At 38.8% G+C, this 25,427-nt stretch overlaps 1 protein-coding gene across 15 annotated transcripts in view; it reads right to left on the reverse strand.

The window, feature by feature from the left end:
- TJP1 (tight junction protein 1) overlaps positions 1 to 25,427 on the reverse strand; it is a 349,705-nt gene that overhangs the window by 123,557 nt on the left and 200,721 nt on the right. Inside the window, exon 1 of one of the 15 annotated variants that reach the window (XM_072148055.1) lies at positions 11,216 to 11,302. The exons of the other annotated variants lie outside the window; for them this stretch is intronic. Coding sequence (XP_072004156.1) covers positions 11,216 to 11,284 — 69 coding nt within the window. The 5' untranslated portion in view covers positions 11,285 to 11,302. Of the gene's footprint in view, positions 1 to 11,215; positions 11,303 to 25,427 lie in introns of those variants that run through there. 15 annotated transcript variants of the gene reach the window in all.

Raw genomic sequence — 25,427 nt, forward strand, 5'->3', positions numbered from 1 at the left:
GTCACAGGACTGCTATAATACACACAGTGATGTCACAATACAGGGATAATACACATAGTGATGTCAGAGTATAGGGATAATACACACTGGTGTCACAGGACTGCTATAATACACACAGTGATGTCACAATACAGGGATAATACACATAGTGATGTCAGAGTATAGGGATAATACACACTGGTGTCACAGGACTGCTATAATACACACAGTGATGTCACAATACAGGGATAATACACATGGTGATGTCAGAGCATAGGGATAATACACACAGTGATGTCAGAGCATAGGGATAATTCACGCAGTGATGTCACAATACAGGGATAATACACATGGTGATGTCAGAGCATAGGGATAATACACACAGTGATGTCAGAGCATAGGGATAATTCACACAGTGATGTCACAATACAGGGATAATACACATGGTGATGTCAGAGCATAGGGATAATACACACAGTGATGTCAGAGCATAGGGATAATACACACTGGTGTCACAATACAGGGATAATACACATGGTGATGTCAGAGCATAAGGATAATACACACAGTGATGTCAGAGCATAGGGATAATTCACACAGTGATGTCACAATACAGGGATAATACACATGGTGATGTCAGAGCATAGGGATAATACACACAGTGATGTCAGAGCATAGGGATAATTCACACAGTGATGTCACAATACAGGGATAATACACATAGTGATGTCAGAGTATAGGGATAACACACACAGTAATGTCACAATACAGGGATAATACACATGGTGATGTCAGAGCATAGGGATAATACACACAGTGATGTCAGAGCATAGGGATAATTCACGCAGTGATGTCACAATACAGGGATAATACACATGGTGATGTCAGAGCATAAGGATAATACACACAGTGATGTCAGAGCATAGGGATAATTCACACAGTGATGTCACAATACAGGGATAATACACATGGTGATGTCAGAGCATAGGGATAATACACACTGTGATGTCAGAGCATAGGGATAATTCACACAGTGATGTCACAATACAGGGATAATACACATAGTGATGTCAGAGTATAGGGATAACACACACAGTGATGTCAGAGCATAGGGATAATTCACACAGTGATGTCACAATACAGGGATAATACACACAGTGATGTCAGAGCATAGGGATAATTCACACAGTGATGTCACAATACAGGGATAATACACATGGTGATGTCAGAGCATAGGGATAATACACACAGTGATGTCAGAGCATAGGGATAATACACACTGGTGTCACAATACAGGGATAATACACATGGTGATGTCAGAGCATAAGGATAATACACACAGTGATGTCAGAGCATAGGGATAATTCACACAGTGATGTCACAATACAGGGATAATACACATGGTGATGTCAGAGCATAGGGATAATACACACAGTGATGTCAGAGCATAGGGATAATTCACACAGTGATGTCACAATACAGGGATAATACACATAGTGATGTCAGAGTATAGGGATAACACACACAGTAATGTCACAATACAGGGATAATACACATGGTGATGTCAGAGCATAGGGATAATACACACAGTGATGTCAGAGCATAGGGATAATTCACGCAGTGATGTCACAATACAGGGATAATACACATGGTGATGTCAGAGCATAAGGATAATACACACAGTGATGTCAGAGCATAGGGATAATTCACACAGTGATGTCACAATACAGGGATAATACACATGGTGATGTCAGAGCATAGGGATAATACACACTGTGATGTCAGAGCATAGGGATAATTCACACAGTGATGTCACAATACAGGGATAATACACATAGTGATGTCAGAGTATAGGGATAACACACACAGTGATGTCAGAGCATAGGGATAATTCACACAGTGATGTCACAATACAGGGATAATACACACAGTGATGTCAGAGCATAGGGATAATTCACACAGTGATGTCACAATACAGGGATAATACACATGGTGATGTCAGAGCATAAGGATAATACACACAGTGATTTCACTGCACTGCTATAATACACACACTGATGTCACAATACAGGGATAATACACATAGTGATGTCAGAGCATAGGGATAATACACACAGTGATGTCAGAGCATAGGGATAATACACACTGTGATGTCAGAGCATAGGGATAATTCACACAGTGATGTCACAATACAGGGATAATACACATAGTGATGTCAGAGTATAGGGATAACACACACAGTGATGTCAGAGCATAGGGATAATTCACACAGTGATGTCACAATACAGGGATAATACACATGGTGATGTCAGAGCATAGGGATAATACACACTGTGATGTCAGAGCATAGGGATAATTCACACAGTGATGTCACAATACAGGGATAATACACATAGTGATGTCAGAGTATAGGGATAACACACACAGTAATGTCACAATACAGGGATAATACACATGGTGATGTCAGAGCATAGGGATAATACACACAGTGATGTCAGAGCATAGGGATAATTCACGCAGTGATGTCACAATACAGGGATAATACACATGGTGATGTCAGAGCATAAGGATAATACACACAGTGATGTCAGAGCATAGGGATAATTCACACAGTGATGTCACAATACAGGGATAATACACATGTTGATGTCAGAGCATAGGGATAATACACACTGTGATGTCAGAGCATAGGGATAATTCACACAGTGATGTCACAATACAGGGATAATACACATAGTGATGTCAGAGTATAGGGATAACACACACAGTGATGTCAGAGCATAGGGATAATTCACACAGTGATGTCACAATACAGGGATAATACACATGGTGATGTCAGAGCATAAGGATAATACACACAGTGATTTCACTGCACTGCTATAATACACACACTGATGTCACAATACAGGGATAATACACATAGTGATGTAAGAGTATAGGGATAAGACACACTGTGATATCACTGCACTGCTAAAATACATACAATGATGTCACAATACAGGGATAATACACACAGAGATGTCACAGTATAGGGATAAGACACACAGTACAGGAATAATTCACACAGTGATGTCACAATACAGGGATAATACACATAGTGATGTCAGAGTATAGGGATAACACACACAGTGATATCATTACACTGCTATAATACACACACTGATGTCACAATACAGGGATAATACACACAGTGATGTAAGAGTATAGGGATAAGACACACTGTGATATCACTGCACTGCTAAAATACACACAATGATGTCACAATACAGGGATAATACACACAGAGATGTCACAGTATAGGGATAAGACACACTGTGATATCACTGCACTGCTAAAATACACACAGTGATGTCACAATACAGGGATAATACACACAGAGATGTCACAGTATAGGGATAAGACACACTGTGATATCACTGCACTGCTAAAATACACACAGTGATGTCACAGTATAGGGATAATACACACAGAGATGTCACAGTATAGGGATAATACACACAGAGATGTCACAGTATAGGGATAAGACACACAGTACAGGAATAATGCACATTGTGATGTTTAAAGGGGTTGTCCGAGTTTTTGAAAAAAAGATAAAAGTGGCCGGGACAGGGCTGCTTAAAAAAAATAAAGATGTACTTACCTCCCGGTGCTCTCCCGTATCCAGCGCTGCTGTCACTCCGGTCCGGGCGCCATGTAAACAAACATGGCCGCCGGAGCAGCGCTGGATTCAGCTTCCGTCCGGCCGTGGCCGGGCACGCCTATCCGTCCCTATACACAGCATTGTGTATGGGGGCCGGAAGGTTGTCGGGTCCGGCCGGAACTGAGTCCAGCGCTGCTCCGGCGGCCATGTTTGTTTACATGGCGCCCGGACCGGAGTGACAGCAGCGCTGGATACGGGAGGGCACCGGGAGGTAAGTAAATCTTTATTTTTTTTAAGCAGCCCTGTCCCGGCCACTTTTAGCTTTCTTTCAAAAACTCGGACAACCCCTTTAAGTACAGAGATAATACACACAGTGATGTCACAGAACATAGACAATACACACAGTGACACCACAGTACAGGGAATATACACAGTCAGTGAAATTGCAGTCACTGTTTATGCTGAGGGCTTGGGTTTTAATAGTGAATTTTATTTTTGAATATATTATGGGTTAAGCATAATACCCTTGTTGGTCCAGGGTGGCTTTGAAGTTGGTGGTCAGTGGGACATTTAATGGTACTAACCATGGTGGTCTAGGGTAGTTAAGGGGTATGTTTGGATCTTAGAAGTAGTTTTGCAACTGTGGTATATATTTTCAGGATTCAGCTGTCCTTTTGTCTATTCAAGGCTTGTGTGGACTGCAGCTGTGATGTTCACAGTAACTTCACTTACTGGCTTGTTGGTGATCATGCTAGATTCTGAATTGTAACACTACTACAGAATGAGATGCCAAAATTAGGAAAAGCTTACAAAGCCAGCACTAAATAAAACGTATATTCTATAAAAAAAAATTACACAAAATAAATAAATCTAAATAAAATAAATCTATATTATAACCCCACTGACAGAAATGTATGCTGAATGTAGAGTAGGATAAGGCACAATCCATGGTCTTCATGACTTCTTCCTCTGTGCTTCTGTCTTACAACCATTCATAAATCTGTGTCCAGCTCTGTTCTCTGACATATGTAGCCCCAGCAGTTACATAAGGTTATATATCAGATGGCTGCACACACAGTTCACATCACTAACAAGTTTAAATGACCCCTGTTTTCTCGAAGATTTCCTATTCCAGCCACCAACATGCAGCCCGGAAAGATAATGAGCTATGGGACTGAGGAAGCCTAAGAAACACTGGTTGGGAATGAGAATGAGAGAGATGTTTGGGAAGGAGGCATGCCTCAGTACACACTGAATGTGACAGGCCACGGCAACCCTTCCAGGGAAGCCACGTCCCGTTCCGTTTTCATGCTACAGGGCAAACTCATTTCTGAAAATTGTACTGTGCTTCAACAACTGAACAAATGAGATGTTAGACATATCTGGAATCTAGATGAGTGCAAATGAGACTTCCCATACAGCACAATGGAAGCAAACCTATTTTACGAGGCAGCAAATGCAAAGTAAATAGAACTGTGCATAACAATACACATAGACATGTCTCCTTTTACCATTTGTTTTTGTATATTAAATGAATATTACACATTGCAAATAAAAAAAACAACCTAAATAAATGTAATAGACGTGCAAAGCAAATAAAATATAACAAAAATAAAAAATAAACCCATCAGCTGGCCCATGCATTCAGGTACTATATGTCAACTCTTTAGGAATAAACATGACAGGACTCCATTAGGACTCTCATAAAGCCAACACCCTATTTATAGAACGTTGCTATATGGACCAGTTGATTGCGGTTAGTCTGATTTTCCTTACTCCTAGCTGCACCCCGTTTTTTACCAATGCAGGTAACGAAACGTTACACACCAACATGAAGATGAAGCGTCTTCAATGTCTTACATGCCAGAGCAGCCAGAGCATGATCTCCCTTGATGATGACTTTGTGCTATAATACCACACTGCTGACATCAACAATCTGAAATACAACCAGTCACATTGTTCTCTTCTATTAATCCCTGACAGATCACACAGAAATTCTGTATGACCATACAGGATGGTTAAATCGGTGTTCAAGGATTACTGATTTTGATTAGGTATCCTGAAGAGAGAACATTAATGTGATTTTGTTGGGGGGTTTGATACCAGATTAGCTATTCCTGTTCCTATCTAATGCCACCTGCCAAGGACCTGCTTGTGGCTTTGTCTGGTGGCTCAGACACGGGGCTTTGGCAATTATGGACATGTGCTAGCCCAATGTAACACACAACCAAAAACAACGTTGGTGTGCATGACCCCCCAACATATAGAATGGAAATATATTTCTTTGTAGTGGCCAAGCTGTGTCTCACCTTACATTCAAGTTATCAGGGCTATGGGGCAGGGTCTTTAGATTCATTGGGGGACATTTCTCAGGGCTTGTTCACCAGTTCTCTGCCATGCAAACCCTGAAATAATAGCAGTCCCTTGTTAGCCACCAGGTATTGTGATTATTATCCCCCATTACCTGTGCCTGTTCAGGCCTGAGGGAGCGCATGTAATAGCACAATTCTATGTCAGACAGGGCCTGGTGAAGAATTACCCATGAGTGCAGCTGCCTGACGGTTACATCGGGACTCCTGTGCCTCATCATGTATCCGGAGGGGCGGTCTAACATGCTTACGATGCACCAGCGTATGATAAAAGTCCCTAATTATATTTGACCAATCATATTCATTGTTGTCTAGCAGTATCTGTGATGTTACTGTACAAGACAATTCAGATGTCAGAATCTAAAAACAGCACCGAAGAACAACATGAATTATAAAAGTGTGCTCAGAGAACGCACACTACATTACATGTCAATGACGTCTTCAAAAGTCCTTCCATACAGAGCAGGAAAATCAGCATGCACATTTCAAAATTTACTGAAGAAAAAACCTCACCATGCCTGAAACTACCTTAAGAGGGATGAAGTGAATGTTCACTAGCAGCCTCACCAGTAATGATCTTCCTTGAAAAAACCCTCATATAAAAATATGTTTATAATACAATTTATACAATTAAAAAAAATGTTTTTTGACACACAATTTTTTGCTATTTTATAATGGTTTTTCTGTAAACTTTTATTATCGGAAAAAATTGGGAACCAGAAAGCTCACATATCAAATAGGTGAATATATATATACCTTAAAATCCTTGCACTAGAAAGTTATCTCACAATATCGCTCTCTAGCTTTGGCATCTAGAGTTCCTTCAGCTCCTACCTCATGATTGCATTGTGCTCTCATTGATTCCCTTTCCATCTTCCCTTCACTAATTGGCAATGATTAATTTCTCCATGGGACGGCATGTAGCCCACAGGCCAACAATTAAGCTGGATGTGTGTATCTTTATGTCAATGATTGAAGATATTGATTGCTGGTAACTTGTCTTTGGGACACAGTTTGACTCGTAAAATCAAATTACAAAAGTACAAAGTAAATGTAAGCAATATAAAACCTCACATAAGAATGTAATCCATTTAAAATGCTCAAGTTACGCACAATGAGGACAATCAAATTACCTACTTAATAAAAACAGGGATGACGGACACACCAACTCACACTCCCTGCTCTCCAGATCGCACCTCATTCCCAAAGTCATCCTTTCCCTGCAATAACATTGCTTTAAGAAAATGACTATTCATGATGTGTGCTCCTTCTGAAAGCACTCCACCCATTATAACTATGACATTACACTTTTTATATGAATAAAAGATGATCAGTATCTAATTCCCAGGATAACTAATCTAAAATTCAACAAAAAGAATAATAATATTAAATTGGTTATCCAAGATTTTATGAACACTTCTAACACAAGTCAAGTCACAGGTCAAGCTTATTTAACAAGTCTAGATCATTATTTTTTTTATTTCTTTTATACCATTGTCTGAAATTGCACATTGTAAAACCATGTGTCTGTTTGGGAAAGGGCAATGTTTTGCTGTTCACTTGTTTGAAGTCCTGATCTGTCTAGTGATCAAATGGTTCTAAGTAAACATGGATTATTATTGTTTATGTTCCTAAAAAATACAAGTTTCCTGATAAAACATTTCCCCACAGAGGCCATTGTAACATATACTCAGCCAAAATCTTCAAGGGAATATATACATGTAATAATATATATATATGTAGCTATGTATGTTTAGGAATCACTCATGCATTAGACATAGGGGCACATTTACTAAGAACAGTGCAAACAGCACTATGTGCAGAGGGATTTTTGGCGCACGTTCTGCATGAATCTGTCGCTCCCTGCACTGCCCCGACAGAGTGCACCAGAAATTTGTGTCACATGAAGACTAGTGCAGCCGTGCCAGAAAACGGTCACGTGAGACACAAATGTGGTGCAGACATTTCCTAAATACCTTTGCAACCAGTTTGCACCTAAAAGAATGTGCCAAGTTCACCAGAAAACTGGCGCACACTTGCACATGTATTTAAGAAGTGTCCGAGACACATTTCTGGCACGCTTGGCAGCACGGTGTGGCACAGCTGCACTATTTGGCATGCAACACAAATTTCTCCACTGAAATGGGAATTCTGGTGCTCATTTGGACCGTGTGCCTGATTTATCATGTAAAGTTTGACAGAATTGTATCACAAGTCCTATGTTTAAGGCGCACAAGAAAAAAGTTGGAGCAGTACAGTACAGTACACGGGCAAACTGCACATAGTGCAGAGCAGAGAAGTCTGGACAACTTTATAGAGAACTTCAGAGGGGACTGGGAATCAGGTGACTGATTGGAAAGGTTTTTTATTTATGTATTTATTGTGAATTTTCTAATCTGAGCACTGATATATTATATATCATGCAGATAGAAGCCAGTGTGAACTCAGCATCATTAAAGTGCAACTGTAAAGTATAAAAACTTGTGCCCAGTTCTGCACTAAGCCAATATAAGCAGTTCTCTGATTAACAATCATTACCTATCTGCAGTCGTCAGCTAGTAGGCTAGATGCTACCAATACCTTATCTCTCTGGCTGTCTTTGTGTGGATTGGTTGCCATGGGAATCCGTAGGTAGATGGAGGAGTGGAAGGTGGGGGTTGGGTTTACTAGCACATGCATACTCCTGATCAGTAACAGGACAATGTCCCGGAAGCATCTAATGAGCTCTAGGACCTGCAGTGATGCCATAAGCATGTGACTGATCACATGCTTCAGCTCACCCAAATACATACCAGGAATGGTATGTAGCAGAGCTGTTTGTGTTTGAAAGTTTGGATATGTACATGTATGAAAGTTTGAGGGCAAAAATAAAGCCATAGCTCAGGCTCCCCATCAGTTCTAATGAATAGATCAGATCCTGCACACACAGCACAGTGTATATACAGTACAGTGCAACCTATATGAGCAGATCTCTTTGCACAGGAAAGTGGTGATCCTCAAATCAGTCAGCTTTCATAATGTATAATGGCAAAAAAATCAGTGACTGAATAAAAAAACTGTCTTGTAGGGAGGGGGTCCTTTCAGAGAGGTGTTTTACTGCAGAGGTTTCAGGGTGCGTTCACACGTGGCAGTAACACATCAGAACAGTTGAGAAGAGGCGATTTGTCTGATAACATAGCTGTTAACATTGTGTTAACACATGTGGTTTTTAAGCACAATGTTGTTAACATCAGGCAAATCTCTTCTCAGCTGTTCTGATGCATTTGAAAATGCATGCGTTTATTGCTATGTGTGAACACACCCTCACTGTGAGTATATATTTATAATGTACACATACAGTGATTGTGCCATGTGTTTATCTTTTTATTCCTATGTAGGTGTTTTAAAGTGTAGGTGGACATGTTTTGATATTTCTTTTTCTTTGTGATGTATTAGATTATTGTATGATGCAGAGATCCAGTGCTGTCTTCCCTGCCTTGCTCGACACTAGATCTTATTCCAAGAAGTAACACTGATTCTGTATCCTGATTGGCGGAGAGGTTTGTGCACATTCACATGAATGCCCTGAGTGCTATTAGCATCATTGCCCATAGCTGATGTCACAACCAGGAAGTCCTGCCCACATTAGGAAAAACTGAGAGGATATTACAGATAGCCTCATATATCTATTAGCCCTATACCTCAGGATAGAAAGAAGCCAGCAGCATGATACAGGTGTCATTGGAATTGTTGTCAAATGCTCTATCCAGATGTGCTAAAACTAATTTTTTGTCAATAACGTTACAGTTACGCTTTAAAGCCCATTTCAAGTCATGTTTTGTGCCTTATCATCTGCAAACTAAGGGGGAATTATGCAGAAAGGAACTAATCCCAGAGCAGTCAGTCCCTTACAAGTGGAATAATCTTATTGGCCTATTTTACAAATATGACTGATCATGACTGGTCATTCCTTAATAAAGTAAATATTCCAAACTTAAGGACACCTGACTTTTAGACAACTCCTAGTTACAAAAATAGCTCTCTGCCCACTTTGACTCTGTGAAGCTCTAGTGGTAATTTACTGAACTTTAACCCCAAGCTGCAATAATCAAATTCCTAACTACCAAACTTTCAAAAGTATCCTAAACACCCATTTTTTCAGGCAGGCCTATCACGTTTCCTAACTGCACGTAACTTTCTATAAACCTCCACTGATTTATCCTCCAGTCTATGTAATTCCTCATTACTTGCTAGTATTAAGCAGGTTTCTCTGAAGACCGATGCAACCTCGTAAATATCCATAGACACTAGTGACTTGTTCATTCAGAATTATTTATCTATTTATTTAATTTAATCCCCTAAAATATACCTTCTACGTTACTCCTTCTTCCTCATAGAGTGTAAACTATGGCGAGCAAGGCCCTCACTCCTATTGTTTCATCTGATTATGTTATTAGTCGGTAATGTCTTGTTTTATTTGTATACATACCCAATGATCTCTACAGGGCTGCAAAATATATAAAGCTTTATTAGTATTATTATTAAATATAAAGGTCTTTGTATCTATATCTGTTTTGCCTTGCTTTTATTTGGAAAATGCTGTATAAATAAAGAATTTTTAAAAAGTAAGAGAATCTATAATAAAGCTTTATTGTTAATCCTTGTTCCCATGACATCACAAAATTGTCACAGGCAAGGAAAAAATATTTTGTCTCGAGTAACACTTATAAAATATACCTGTTCTGACTTACATACAAATTCAGCTTAAGAACAAAGCTAGATAGACCCTATCTTGTACGTAACCTGCATGTACAGGACAGTACAGGGACAGGTTCTGAAAACGACCTGCTCTACTTCTCATCTATAAGCTATGCATGACTTCTTGCATATAGTTGTTACTTCTTCCATAACAAGCTTTACCAATAATACGGTATGATGACACATTTAGAAGTTGTTGAAATGATGCAAATCATTCTAAATTCATCATATTATCACATAATCTCAGACCCTTTCCTTCCACTATCCACTACTTTGTTTAATCCTTATGATCTTCTTACTAGTTTACCCAATTACTATATATACTGTAGTTATACTTAGCAAAAGTAAGAATTTCTTAGGAAAGACAGTAAGAAGGCGTCGGAGGTTCTGACAAGTGTCGGAGACGTAATGTAGAGTGGCATTTGATACAAGGAGTAGAAGTCTACATGGGAAATGGAAATGAGAATATAAAGAAAAAGCAAGCACTTACATGAACAGATTTCACTGCTGATGTGGAAGCTGCAGGACAAGGAACTGGCTTTCTTTTCCCTTTCATCATACTTGCTATTTCTCTGCTAAGTGAGTGCAATATGTCTGCCTCATCCCTCACATCCTTGTGAGACTGGGGCATACAGAGATTGCATACCACAGAGGTTAAAAAAGAGGAGTGTGTTTAAAGTTAAAACAAATCTGAAAAGTCAGTAAGCAAGGAATGCTGAAAAGCGGAGCCAAAACTGAGCATGAGCTTGTTGTTATACTGCGCAGCAGTGGGGCATCCTCTCTTTCATGTGGACGTGTAATTATTACCACAGGTCACTGACTCCTCACGTGAACCCATCTCAAGAGCTCACTGATGTGGCGGCTACACGGAAGAAAATCCCATGTTCAAAAAGACTTTTATTAAACTTTCTTACGTGTGGTATTTCTGTTAGCTCCAATGCTACTCCACATTTATAGATTTCACGACAACATCCAGACAAGGAAAGACACTCACAAGTAAAAGACACATGTAATACCAACAATCTGTAATATGTAAAGCTAAACTGAAAAAGCCAATCATGTACATATAATACATACAATATAAAACTCTTACAGTTCTAAGTTAACAAGGCAGTGTAATACATATGCAAGGCCAGGGATTTTGACTCCAACCCCCCACCCCCTTATGCAGCCTCCATGCCAAGTAGCCATTGCATGGCCTAGCATAGAATATATCCCTTTACACAAACTCCTAGTATATACAGCACAATGTGCAGGGCAGGGGGAACAATGTCCAAGCTCTTGACAAATCCCCCCATGAACTTTGTTCTTGCAGAATGGTTGTATTTAAAAGGGTATTCGCATCACTTGGATATGCCACAAATTCTGATCAGTGGGCATCCAATGTCTGTCAACTCCTCTAATTTCAAGAACAAAGTGACAGATGTCATCGGCTATACAGGGATCTGCAACACAGCTCAGCTCAAGAGCGTTCTCCAGTGGATAATTTATGTTTTAATGCCCCAATACTGGTTCCCCTCATCACACAGGTCCCACTCAACATGGCTGAGCAGCAGTTCCTATGTATCAACAGGGACCAGGGAGAAGAGACAATAATGGAGTAGCACCAAAATCAATACAGTGGATCAGTGCAGGTATGAGATCTTTTGTGGTTTATGCCACTTTTTGTCTTTAAAAAATGTATCAGCTAGGCAGAACTTATATTTCAGCTCTAGCAAAATGCATTACCAGAATTAGTCACAAGAAGTCAAAAGCTGCTATTAACCCTATAACCCAACATATTAAAAGTGTTTGTGCATAAATGGCAAAAAATTCTGGTAATTATGACCTTTTTAAGAACTTGTCATGAAGTAAGCTTGTTTTAGTTCAGTTGTGGGATAGGGAATGTGCTATAGGTTCAATGGTGCCACCTGCGATGTTCATTCCTGGTTATTGCAAGAACCAGGCCGTGAAACATGCCCTAAAAAGAGAAAAGGAGGTATAAAGGGTAACTGCTGAATAATAAAGGGCTTCTTCCAACAGTTCATGAACTATGAAAGCTTGGAAATCTGTTAGTGATGGGTTACAATATAAACAAAAATAAAACATAGTTGGGTTGCAACTAGTCAACACTCCAGCTACCACTGGCTATAATTCTGTAGACTCCATTCCTGTGAATGTGTGACTATATGACCATTAGCTGACATTATCCTAATGAGTACAACCATCTACAGCTCCATGGCGTGTATAGTCAAACTCTCCTGTGGAATAACCATGGAAGAAAAATGATGGACTTTCCAGAATATATTATATGAATGTAGGTTTGCCTTTCCTTTTATTTATTTGTCAAATAAATGCTGTGTAGAAATAAAATAGAAATAAATTATACATTTATATGTATATCTATACATGTATTATACAATTTACTAATCACTTCTTACCATGCATTGTGGAGGCTGTCTATCTTTTACAAAAATAAATACTACTCCTCTACAAAGCAAATATGTTGGGTTTCTTCACTATCAGTTTTCTGTTGTCCACATGCAAAATGTTTATACTTCAGGGCAAACCAAAGTGTAGCAATCCGCCCTTATGTAACAATGGAGCTTTGTGGATTTCTATTGAGGGCTTGAGGCCAAGTGCCAAGAGACATTTGGGGGTCACAAGCAACATGCAAATATATTCCAATGAAATGGGTTTTGTTTGCATCTTTTGCAGGGAATAAAGTAAACTCAGAAACGACATGCAATGTGTAAAATACAATTCCTTTTTCTTGGCCAAGCATCATAATATAAAATATTCTTAAAAGCTTCATGGCGAACAGATTGAAAATTGCAGATGTCAAAATTTGAATGAAATTAAAGGAAAATATAATGTGGAAGGGAGACCCTTTAGCTGTGGATTGAAAGTGATATAGGGGACAAATACAGTATTTTTTCTGTTTCTAGCTATTTTCTATGTTTAGAGTTTCTTTATATTCCCATTAATTCTCTTCCTACAAAACTGGCCTGAGGAAATGTTTTTGTTTGTCCATAAGCAATTTGGTAAAATGCATGAAAGCCTTCAGGAAACAGTAATGATGAGAGTGCATTGTCCGTGCAGTACTGAGTGCTAAAGCGCTAGTGAGAAAAGCAATGTTCTCTCATACATACACTCACTCTAACATGCATTTATTTGTTGGCTGCTGCTTCATTTACACCTTCGCATGCTGTAAACTACCAAGTGGTCATTTATATTCTGTCTCTATTTCTAGTACCAGCCATGATCATTTTGACAATAAATAATAATAAATTCCATAAATAATTTTAGAGATCCATTATAAATAATAGCGGTAGAGAACAGTGGAGATCCAGGCAAACCATAAATCTGCTATCCGGCAAGCACATTTCAGGCTTAACTCACTTCCAGTAAATCCATTTTTGATTAATATCGCCTCCACCTTTTCCAGTTAACTAACTCGCAATGATACTGGCATCCTGCACTTTGCTGAGCTGTGCTTTCTCCGTCAGCTCAAAAAGTGAAGTCTTCAAATAATTCCAGTCGTTTTATAGAGATGTTTTGTTATTTACTACACTCCTGAAACCTGCGGATATTCTGGCCATGTGAAAGGCAGCGCTGAAGCTGGACTTCAATGCACGCAATCCATGTTATAAAAACCTCTATAAATTCCCCTTTAAAATGAATAAAAATTTACACACAACCACCTCAGCTTCATGTAGTTTTGGTACTGAGGTTCTCCAGGTCCACAAGAAATCTATGTCAGTGATGTTTAAAATCCCTAGAAAACAATATGTCATGAATCATTCCTACAAAGGTTCAATACATGGATGTATCCCAATCCTATAGATTTATTAGCCTGACCTTGAAGCATAAAACCATCTACTTTACACCAGAAATCAATACCCAGCCGTCAGGTCGCTATATGGATAAAGCTTGTAAAGGAACAGGAGGTGAGAAGGTGATCTTATATGGGACCAGAATTACTTACTAGGAAAATGATATATTGGAGATGGCAATGGATTTGGAGGGTTAGTCTTAAATTTCATTTGTGGCTAAGGCTATTTTTCAAGGTACAGTTCCAGTACAGATCCCATTAATTTACTAAAGTGTTTACAGGTTAATTCTACAAATAGATAGGTATTCTTTTTTTTCTGCAGATGCCTTACCATAAAATAGATGCCTGGTCCATTGATTGATTTTATGAATGCATAGAATTGTATTTAAGGAAGCACATATAAATAGAAACAACTCCTGAAAAATACAGACCGGTTATTACAGCCAAAAAGCTAATAGAATTATAAAACAACACAAACCTAATACTACAACAAGATAAAACCTTGAAATATTATTAAATATGACTGACCTTACTTTACCTTCAAAAGATAAAAACTAGGAATATAACAGAATGATTTAAGTATTTTTACAAGATAATAATATTTGTGGGAGTACAGCACCCAGCCCTCCAAAGATGAGCTGTTCTCCACAGCTGATAAAACTAGAACAGAACAGGAAGAAGATAGCTCCTTTCTCTGTGCAGTGGTTAGATCAGGTCTGTGCAGATCAGCTACCATTCATTTAAAGGGGGCTAAACTGCAATGACTAGGGTCAGCCACTACACAGCTAACAGAGCTGTTTGCTTACTCTACCAAACCCTGCTTAATAGCTGATGAGAATAGATGATCTATACTGGAGCCCCAACAATCTGATATTGCTAACTCATCCTACAAATAGATCATCAATATTTTTAGCCCTAAAAACCCCTCATATAATCCAGGATTATAACCTAGACTTTGGAAAAGTAATTTTTGCGTTAATATGCACATTTGTTTAATTCCTAAAGGTTGCACTTGATGGATTTGCATCTTTTTACAGCCTTATATACTATGATACTATGACCCATCAAAAAGTATTCTTCAGTTTACAACAGGTTCCAGGGTGAGATGAGGGTTTAATAACTCAACATGTTTATTGGCCGCCTGCACAGACATGTTGCTTTATAGCAGCTCATGTGTTGTGACTCGAGGAAGGCCTTATCACACCAGAACAATCTGATGAGCCTGTATGATGGGGTAAGTAGTAAACTAGATTTATATACAATGTACTTAGGCATCTGTGTTTCAGATTAGTGAGTGGCTGGTAAGAGATAATATATCCTTGTGATAAAGAAGCTGAAGTCATTGAATATCTGAATATGTTAACAATAAGTAAGGTTAGTAGGCAAAATCCTTTTGTGAGAAAAGTGGATAGTAGGAGAGAAAAGCAGAAGGAATAGGGTGAAGAAGTGTATACCAAGAATGTGTTTGAATAAAACGTGCTTTATTCTAATGGAACTGTTTCAGAACCAGTGAAGTTCATGTATTTTTATTTCATAACCATATTATAAAACACACAAATATAAGTAGCACAGTAGGTGTAATATCAGGAAGAAACCAATAGTTGCGATCCAAAGCCACTAATCAAACCGTAAGCAGCACCCGGATACTGTCCAAGTCCTTAGGATCATATATCCACAGGATAAAGGTCTATGTTATATATAATAACAATGTGAGATAAACAAAATGCTCTGGACATACATAATTAGACAGTGTCTGCCTCGTGGTGCTTGAACAGTGCGGCAAATGGACACCCCAACGCCAACCCAGCTTCAGGGGAAATAAAAATACATGAATTTCATGTTGTTTTTAATGAACAGTGTGCTCTGTTCTCTCCTTTGGTATTAATTTTATTTTGGAGTAGTTCTTTGTTTTTGATACGAGGTGGGGGTGACCACAATATGTAGTAGTATGTTGAAGATATGGTGCTTAATTTGTTTTAGAACCAGGCTGGTCCCTTCATCAGGCATGAATCAGAGAAGTGGCCAGTCCAGTCTGTTGTATTTGCTTATATTAGAATAAATCAACTTTTATTGAAAAACATTCTTGTTATACAGTTCTTCAGATAATGCATAATGGAAAAAAATGGAGCTGACCACATTGTAAAAAATCCAAAACTCATTTTATTATTCTTCATTAAAAATATGCACATCATATGCAGTAAGCAAAAGAGGGATTCCAAGACACAAACGGGAATCAAAGCATGTGCAAAGTAGCATGGGACTGAGATGAGAAAGATATGTTTCACCAGTGTAAATAGCAGCACACTTCCCACCATTCCAGTGTGTGTTCACATTGTAGTAGGGATAACATCTATAGTCGCAAAACAGCACACAAATTATCTTCAAAAGGAAAATGTGCCCGCATTCTTACCACATCACTTACCCATGATTGCACTGCTAAATCCCAAGACCCCAACACGTGTTTTGTGTATAGCTTTTTCAAGGGGAACTTTATCAAGTTCTTCAGATTAGTAGCATGGGCTTCTTCACTCTCCAACTATCTGCTCTTCTCACAACGGGTCCCCAAGACTTCTCCCATGCAACCCCATACTGTGGAACCCTACCACAACACATCAGGTGACCCCCCCCCCCCCCTTATTAAATGTATAGTTCAATGGAATTAACAGTGATTTATTAATATATTCTAATAATAATAATGTATGTGAATACAACTGATTTCTCCTCTACTGGAATGACTTCATTGAATTTATGCAGTTATTGTGCACTGAGCATAACAGAACCAGGTGAGCAGCTTTATTTTAGCTTTTTTTATTGGATGGACTGGTTGAACCTGGAATTTTACCCTCTCCATGTATGATTCCCAGCGCCTATATCGCTCCCATACTCTACTTATAGCCTGGTATTTGACAAAGGCCAGATAGTCATACGCTTTTGCTGTTATTTACATTTGAAGAAATTAAAAATGCATATTGGAACTCATTTGAAGTGCTTGATCCTAATTTCACTATGGAATTTTACCCAGTAAGCGTTTATTATATATTTTTTTTATTTATTTTTTTCAAAAAAACTGGAGAAAGACTGAGCTTATAAGATACTCCCATAACTACTTACACTTCACATTGTTCACCTATTAGATATATCACGTTTTAGTCAACTGTAAAGAGAATATCCCAGCCCTTGAATGAAATACATTTTTAACATCATACAGAGCAAGAAGTCTATACTTATATCTAGCCCCATTCATGCTAAGATTATCATATAATTTGTTCCACTTCCTGATGTCTGAGCTAAAAATCTCTTTGCATATGGCTTGTTTTAGAGGTTTAGCCCTGGGAATTTCACTTGTCAGCTGTTACATTGTTGCGCTGGATAAGAAAAAGGAAAGTTCAACAAAAGTGCAAATAGTAAATAAAGCGATGTCACTGTTGTTGTTGTAGCGAGACATGTTCTCCTTTGTGTTCACAATAGTAACTCTTAACAATAGTATTTATCAGCAGATCCAAAACTCATTTATTCAAGATTTATTCACAGATGGATAGATAGACAGATACTGTACCTGGAAAATGTGCCCACTGCACACAAGTCAAGGCCAGAATTTCTTCTTAAGTTTCTTTTTAAGCAGTAGCAAAATATTTCCTCACTACTAAGTAGCTTAATTTCCTCAGACTCACCAGTTTTGAGCAATAAAATCCAATACTGACATCCCAGATCATGCCATCTAGTAATTGGTTTATAGCTTTATCCTTCAGCTAATGCCACCCGGTACATTTTCCTTCTCCTGCAATTTGTTGCATTATTCGGCTGCGTGTACATTCCTAAAGCTAAACACGCAAATGTAAAGCTACGAGTCAGCAATCGCCATAGTGCTCATCATAGAAGATGCCAGGCCAAATGCTAATGCAAAGTAGATGCCTCCGCTCAGAAAGGAAAACATTATTACATTCCTTTTTGAAGTGACCCCCACACAATCCACAGAAAGGAATGTGTGTGGGAACCTATTTACTCACCCGCAGTAGCTGTCATTTCTGTTTAGGCTCACACACAAACAAATTAGCATTTTTGGCAGCAATGAGCTCCCAGTAACCTTTTCCAGCCTACATAATTTCCTAGGACTTTCCCCTTGAATAATTAATGAATATGATGTTTTACTAGAAAAACTTTCTAAATTTAGCATTTCACCTCAATGACACCAAGCCATCAACAAGGGCTGATAGCAAACACTGCAGCATTCTAAGAACAAGAGCTCTCACCAAGGGCCGGAAAGTTGCTGCAGCTGCTCTAGAGTGCTCCAGGCAGTCCGTGTTACACAGGTTTCTAATGCTACATGAGGCATACATGTGGACGCATTATGTATATAACTGTTTAAGAGAACAAAGGATAACTTCAGTGGTAACCCAGTATATATTCATTACAGAAGTCTGGGGGTCTTCCTAGGCTCATTAGAGTCCATGCAGCCCCCATCTGTCTCATAGACTGAATCAGCAGTGCTAAGTGAGAACCCGCAGATAGACAGTGCTATTCAGTCTGTGCCACCTACCCCACCACCACAGATGGAGTACAGAAGCAGTATGTCATTTCCTTGTGCACTGGGTTTACCCTTATGGAGGAAACAGATGGACATAGAAGCTTCTATATGTTTTTCCATTTTCCAACCTTTTTGTAATTTTTTTATTTGTCTTTAATAAGCTATTCTGGCAGTCATCCGAAAGACTGGATGCATTTTTTTCAGTTACCAGGAGAAACTGTCTACACTTTTCTTTTACCTGTGCTCTTGCTCTTGCACATCTCACTAATCTCTTGCCACTCTAATTTGTGTCCTGTATCACTGTTAGATTTGGACAGGTACAGGAAAGATGTCCTGTCATCACTGGCTATAGCAGGTCACTGCTGTGGCAACCGGGTGATAATTTTGGGAATTAGGCCGTGTTGGACTAGGACTGGCATGGAATTATTTTCTGATAAATATAACTTTACTTGGTTAGAAAGCCTCATTATTCACCATGTCCTTCTGCTGAAGTCTCCTTAACCAATAATAGTGATGCACTTTATTAGGAGCTATTTATACTTTTGGTTTTGGGGAAATCATCTAAATTACATGCTTTGGTGCTCCATTATCTGGCCATTTATGTTTTTGAATTTATAAGTTTTTATCCAAAAGAAGTCTGAGGCTGAGTTTGCATCATTTTAAGAGAGTTTTAGGACAGCAAATGCCCCGGAAGAAGCCCTGGAGGCGAAACCCTGGGTCGGGCAGCTTGGTTGAGCTAGCGTCCCGCTATTAATTTTGATGCACAATTTTACTTATGTTTGTGAGTATGTTTTTTAATAAATTCTTAACCTGTTGAAACACACTACACCATTTGCCTGTATGTTCCTCGCAGCAACATCGTCTGACAAGAATCAATTAAGAGACGAAAGGGGAACAAACGCTGTGGTGCTGGTCTGAACTGAGGCATAGTTTCATCAGAAGGATCTGTCATTGCTAATGCTGGATTTCATTGAATGGATATATAACACTATAGGAGAAGAATTAGAAGAACTCTGGAGCTCCGGCTAGAAGGAAAATTGATTATTTTCTCTCAAAAAACTATTTTAGGAGAGTGTAACAGAAAATAAGTACAACAGAAAATCTCCATTGTAAGGAAGGTTGCCTTCTGTTATAACAGCAGGAAAAACTAAACTATATTGAGTGATAGAGTTAGGAGAGGTAACTGATAACTAAGGGGTTGCTTTAGCTCATCCAAAAATGATGCATAAGTATGGTTCTAATCTGTAAATCTCTGTATGCTTCAAATGTTGTCTTAAAATTAATTTATTTAGGCAGGCCTATCACACTCGCTATCTGCATGCAACTATAACTCTTTATTAACCAATTCTGGGTATTCCCCCTGTCTGTTATCTGGAAAATGCTTCTCTGCAGTCCCACTGACTTTGGTCTTTGTATATAAGATGGTGGCTGATGACTGGTTCAAGCAGCAGCATTTTTATTTATTAAGTTATTATTATTCCATCCCCTTATAAAGAATGGCTAGACCATTATACAAGCTCTTATACCTCTTGTGTCACCCCTTCTTCCTCATAGACTGTAAGCTCTTGCGAGTAGGGCCCTCACTCCTATTGTTTCACATGACTCTTGTTACTCTGTAATGTCTTATTTTATTTGTATGTTCCCCAGAATCTGTAAAGAGCTATGGAATTTGATGGTGCTATATAAATTATATTATTATTCTTATTATCCATAGATGACATATGTGTTTAACAGGACACTAATGACACCAGTATGTCGTAGTGTAAATCCCACTATATAGTAATGTCAGAGGGTACGCAATGTTGCCTGCATTGTGTTTCGATCTATACATGTGCACGTTGTCTAAAGGCATGTTCCTTATCCATAAATCTCCTGTGCATTGAACAATGAAATCCTGCAGCGGGAGGTGAGCAATCGATTGTACTAGTAGTCTGCTGGAACTGCAGGTTTAAGATCATAAGGAAGACAAATGTACACAGGCAGCATGAAGGATGACATCATTCTGCTGACACAGAAGTATACAGACAGACTGAGACCATAGGATGATCGGTTATGTATTTCCTTGCCCAGAGTTCTAGGATAGGAAGCCATATAAATATAAGAGGAAGCAACTACTAATAGAAAAATGAGTTAATGGCCGTTTTTAGTTTTACAAAGTTGAGCAGTTTATTTTCTATTCTACTTTATCATGATATTTTATTCTTCCTTTAGACTCAAATACTCAAGTAAATAGTATGTGTAGTAAGTAAGAACACTTAAGCCATATCTGTAATGGGAACATCTGACTCAGGGACAACTGATACTACAGAGCACCCTAAAATTCCATCCTCTGAACAACCCTGCCTGCTTGCCTCTGCATATCCTAGGCAATACAGGACAACCACAAAGATAGTCCCTCAATACACAAAAGTGCAGACACAAAACAAGACAAACACAATAAGGGTGGTAAACAATTCGGATCACAACAGAGATGGCATACATGGTACAAAATTTTGTACAAAAAAGCATAGTCCCAGAGCAATAGCCAAGAATCAGAAATACAAATAAATAGTTGCATAGAATATAGAGCTGATAAATTTGACTTTAACCGGCAAGGGACATAGCACACGCAAGATATTGATGTGCTAGTAAGGAACCTTGCTCCAGGTGAAAGGGGTTGGGCTCTGATATTCATATTTAGTTAACCCCTGTCGTAACAGAACCAAGGTGCAGGGAGTCGGATGTGGTAGGCTCAATCAAAGCCCAGCACTATAACACAGTTCTGACTGCTGAGTACAAGTTATGCAGAAATTCAAAATGAAGGCCCTTGAGTCCCCTTGTGTGAATGAGTTGGTAAAGTACATGCATCATTAATGCACTGAGGGGAGCCGACTCCCTTTGTTCGAATTAGAGAGCTGGCTCCGTGGAGGATAGGGAGGAGTAGAAGTCCACAGAGGCATGCTGTGATCATGCCATGATACTGCTATGTGATCAGATATATGCATTGTGTACAGTTTGCTAATGTTAGGAGGCAAAAGGACCTGTGACGATGTCACCCTGGTCACATGACATGCTGAGAAGAAGCATTGGACATGGGGAGGTGTAGATGGAAGGGGCTGGTCATGCAGGTCACGCCCCCTCTATTGGCAGGTGATATAAGATAAAGTTGATTTATAGGGATGTGAGGGAAAAATTTTTTAGCTAAAAGAAGAGTGTCAGTTAGTTTATAGGACTCTATAGAAACCGGTCACTAGCTGTATTGTGACAGATTCCATGAAAAAGAAATGAGAATTAAGAAATAAAGAAATACAAATCTATTTTTGCCTTCATATAAAACTTGATGCATTAAAGATCATACAACTGTGGGATGGACCATGTCATGCCACCAGTATTATTTTTTTATAATTTCCTTTATTATTGACGGAACAGAACAGATTACATAGACGAGAATACACAAAGGGTTTACAGAGCAGATTTACAGGTGCAAAATCCCAGGGCTATGTAACATTAGGAAGGGTAATGTCCAAGTGTATTTATGCCTAGTATTTATGCCTAGAGGTAACAGTGTATCAGTGCATTCCTTCATGAACAGGCAGAACCAGGAAGGAATGATATTGTTTATATGTAAGTCAAACAATAACATGTTGATCACACATACTCGATTTGTCTGATAGCAGTATAACTCACACAGAGGTATTCATACCTGTCATTGTATTATCATGTAGTTAAAGGGATTGTCCACTTTCAGCAAATAATTGATATTGTATCAATTCCTTGCAGTTTTCTAGATCTCTGTTTGCTGCCATTCTATAGAAAGACTACATGTTTACTTCCTATGGGTAGAAATCTGTCCATGATCTTGCTATGAACAGGCAGGTGCATGGCTCATTATTATCACATGAAGTAATCAAAGCCACAATTTAACAAGCCATGCACCTGTGTGACATCACATGACCATGGAGCGATTTTTATCCACTGGAAGTAAGCAATGACGTTTCTTATAGAATGACAGCAAGCAAAGATCTAGAAAACAGTGAGGAATGGATACAGAAAGTGCATTGGAAAATTGTACAACTTTTCCTTGCCCAAACAATATAAATGATTTGCTGAAAGTGGAAAACCCCTTTAATGGTAAAGCATTGAACTGTTAGACATGATAATTGAGATCTAATTCACTGTCCAGACAGACACTTCCGCTGCTAAGGAAATATATTCTTAAGAGTAAACATATTTTGTATATAGACAGTATGTGTACAGTAGGTGAGCACAGGCTCAGGTGACAGACATAAAGCACTGGCAGGGGATGGGGTGGAGAACAGGAATGATGGCACAGAATTAGTCATCCTGGTTTCAATGAAAATAAACAGCCTCTCCTTCCTTTTGCAGATGTTTACTTTGTAACTCCACCTCTCCTGGTAATCTCATCCAGGAATATCTTCATTAACCCCTTTCTAAAGAGTCACGTGATAACAGGAGGCACAGTGAATGGATGTGATATGACAAATGATTCTGTTGCATCATGAGATCTTAGAACACCACATACAAATGATAAATCTAAAGATAAAGGTAAAGTGTTAGGCTAAAATATGAAACTTACATAGGAAATAAAGAGGATGGATATTGGGATAACATTTCTAAATGGAGAGCTAAGTATCGCAGAGAAAGCTGACATAATGGTACACAATTTATGATCATACAGTTTGTATTATTCCCCAAGGAAATTGACTAAAATGGGGAAAAGAGAATGAGATGCACTCGATGAGATATTGAAAATGAACACTTAGAACACAAGTGGTGGGAATGCAGTAAATGTAAGAATGTAAGAAAAAGTACTTAAAATGATTTGGAAAGTTGGCACATATTGGGTCATTTATCTTAGGCTTTTTTATTTTTTATTTTCTCTTGTATTTGCAACTGTTTTGACACTTTTGCATTTTTGCCTCCAAAAAGTTTTTCACTCAGCTGGCAAAGTTTGCTGCTCCAGTGTTTTTCAGTGTTGCACTTGATATCTTTTGAATCCAGATGCAGATGTATGAAATGGTCACGATTTTGTCACACATTGTGGTAAATAGTCATGACTTTGGGGCAAATACACTCCAGCCATTAACAGGCATTGCTTGCACTTTAAAAGGGGTGGCAGAAGAATTTGCAACTTTTGTGCAACTTTCTTTTAAAAAGTTGAAAAAAAATCACAGGCTCAGCTGTTTATTATATACATTTAGTATGGTATCAACCTCCAAAATATATCAAACAAGTACAAAACATTGACGTAACAAAAAGAAGAAAGGCACAATTTTCCAGTCTAAAGATAAATAAACCCCCATAAAAATAGAAGGTAATTATTACTATTTCAGGGATTATGAGTGAACTACAGATGAATCAAGTTAAATTGGATGTTACTTATAAACATATTTTTCTTGCATGATTGTTGGTGGCTAGAGGGGGGATGACAGGAAGAGTTCCCTGTCTCTACTGAATGGTTAGAGTCAGGGAACAGAATTCTGCAGTAGGAAATGTGAATTAGTAACAGCAAAAAAATCTGGGATAAAGTAAAAAAGATTGTTAAAAGTTGGATAAGTTATTGTAAGTTTTTTTTAATATGTTTGGAAGGGTAGTGGGGGTGGGACTCAACAATGTGGGGGGACGTGCCTTTTACTTTCTTTTCATGTGTGGCTAGGAGGGGGGCATAATTCTGGTAGGGGCAGGTGGCAGCCCATTTTCAGTCTTATATGCTCCCTTGAGCTCGTGATGGAGCCTAGCAGGACTGGTAGGATGACTATTTGTTTCAGAATTTGGCCTTTTGAAATACGTGTCAGGAGGGAATAGGGGATGCATGTTTTTTTCCTCATTGCATGGATTGGTGCATTGAGCTGAGGTTAAAGGGGTTTATCTGGTTATAAAAAAAATTACTTAGGGCCGGGGTGGGCTATTTAAAAATAATAAACATCTATTTACCTCGTACAGGACAGCCAATGTCCCACGCCCGGCCCGTTTGTTTACAGGGGCACAGAATCCGCGCACAGGGAACTTCCGGTCCGCGATGTGGCCGCCTCCTCCCATCCGTCCCTCTCTCTCACCGTTGTAAGCGCTGGGAGATGGCGTCGGATGGCTGGAAGCTCCCTTGTAATCAAACCAGCGCATAGACCGCGGCGTGGGGCATCAGCAGCGCCGGACGAGGTAAGTAGATGTTTATTATTTTTAAACAGCCCGCCCCAGCCTGGCCCTCAGTAAATTTTAACACCCGGATAACCCCTTTAACTGTGGTGTATGTGCTTTATTTCTGGTAGTGTGGTTACTTTTCCTTTAGCTTTGTTATTGTTTTTGTAATTTGTTATTTCAATTTCACTTATTTTGCCTAGTTGTTTTCAGTAGTTTTTACCACCT

The sequence above is a fragment of the Engystomops pustulosus genome, chromosome 4 (genome assembly GCF_040894005.1).
Source record: "Engystomops pustulosus chromosome 4, aEngPut4.maternal, whole genome shotgun sequence".
Classification (NCBI taxonomy): Eukaryota; Metazoa; Chordata; class Amphibia; order Anura; family Leptodactylidae; genus Engystomops; species Engystomops pustulosus.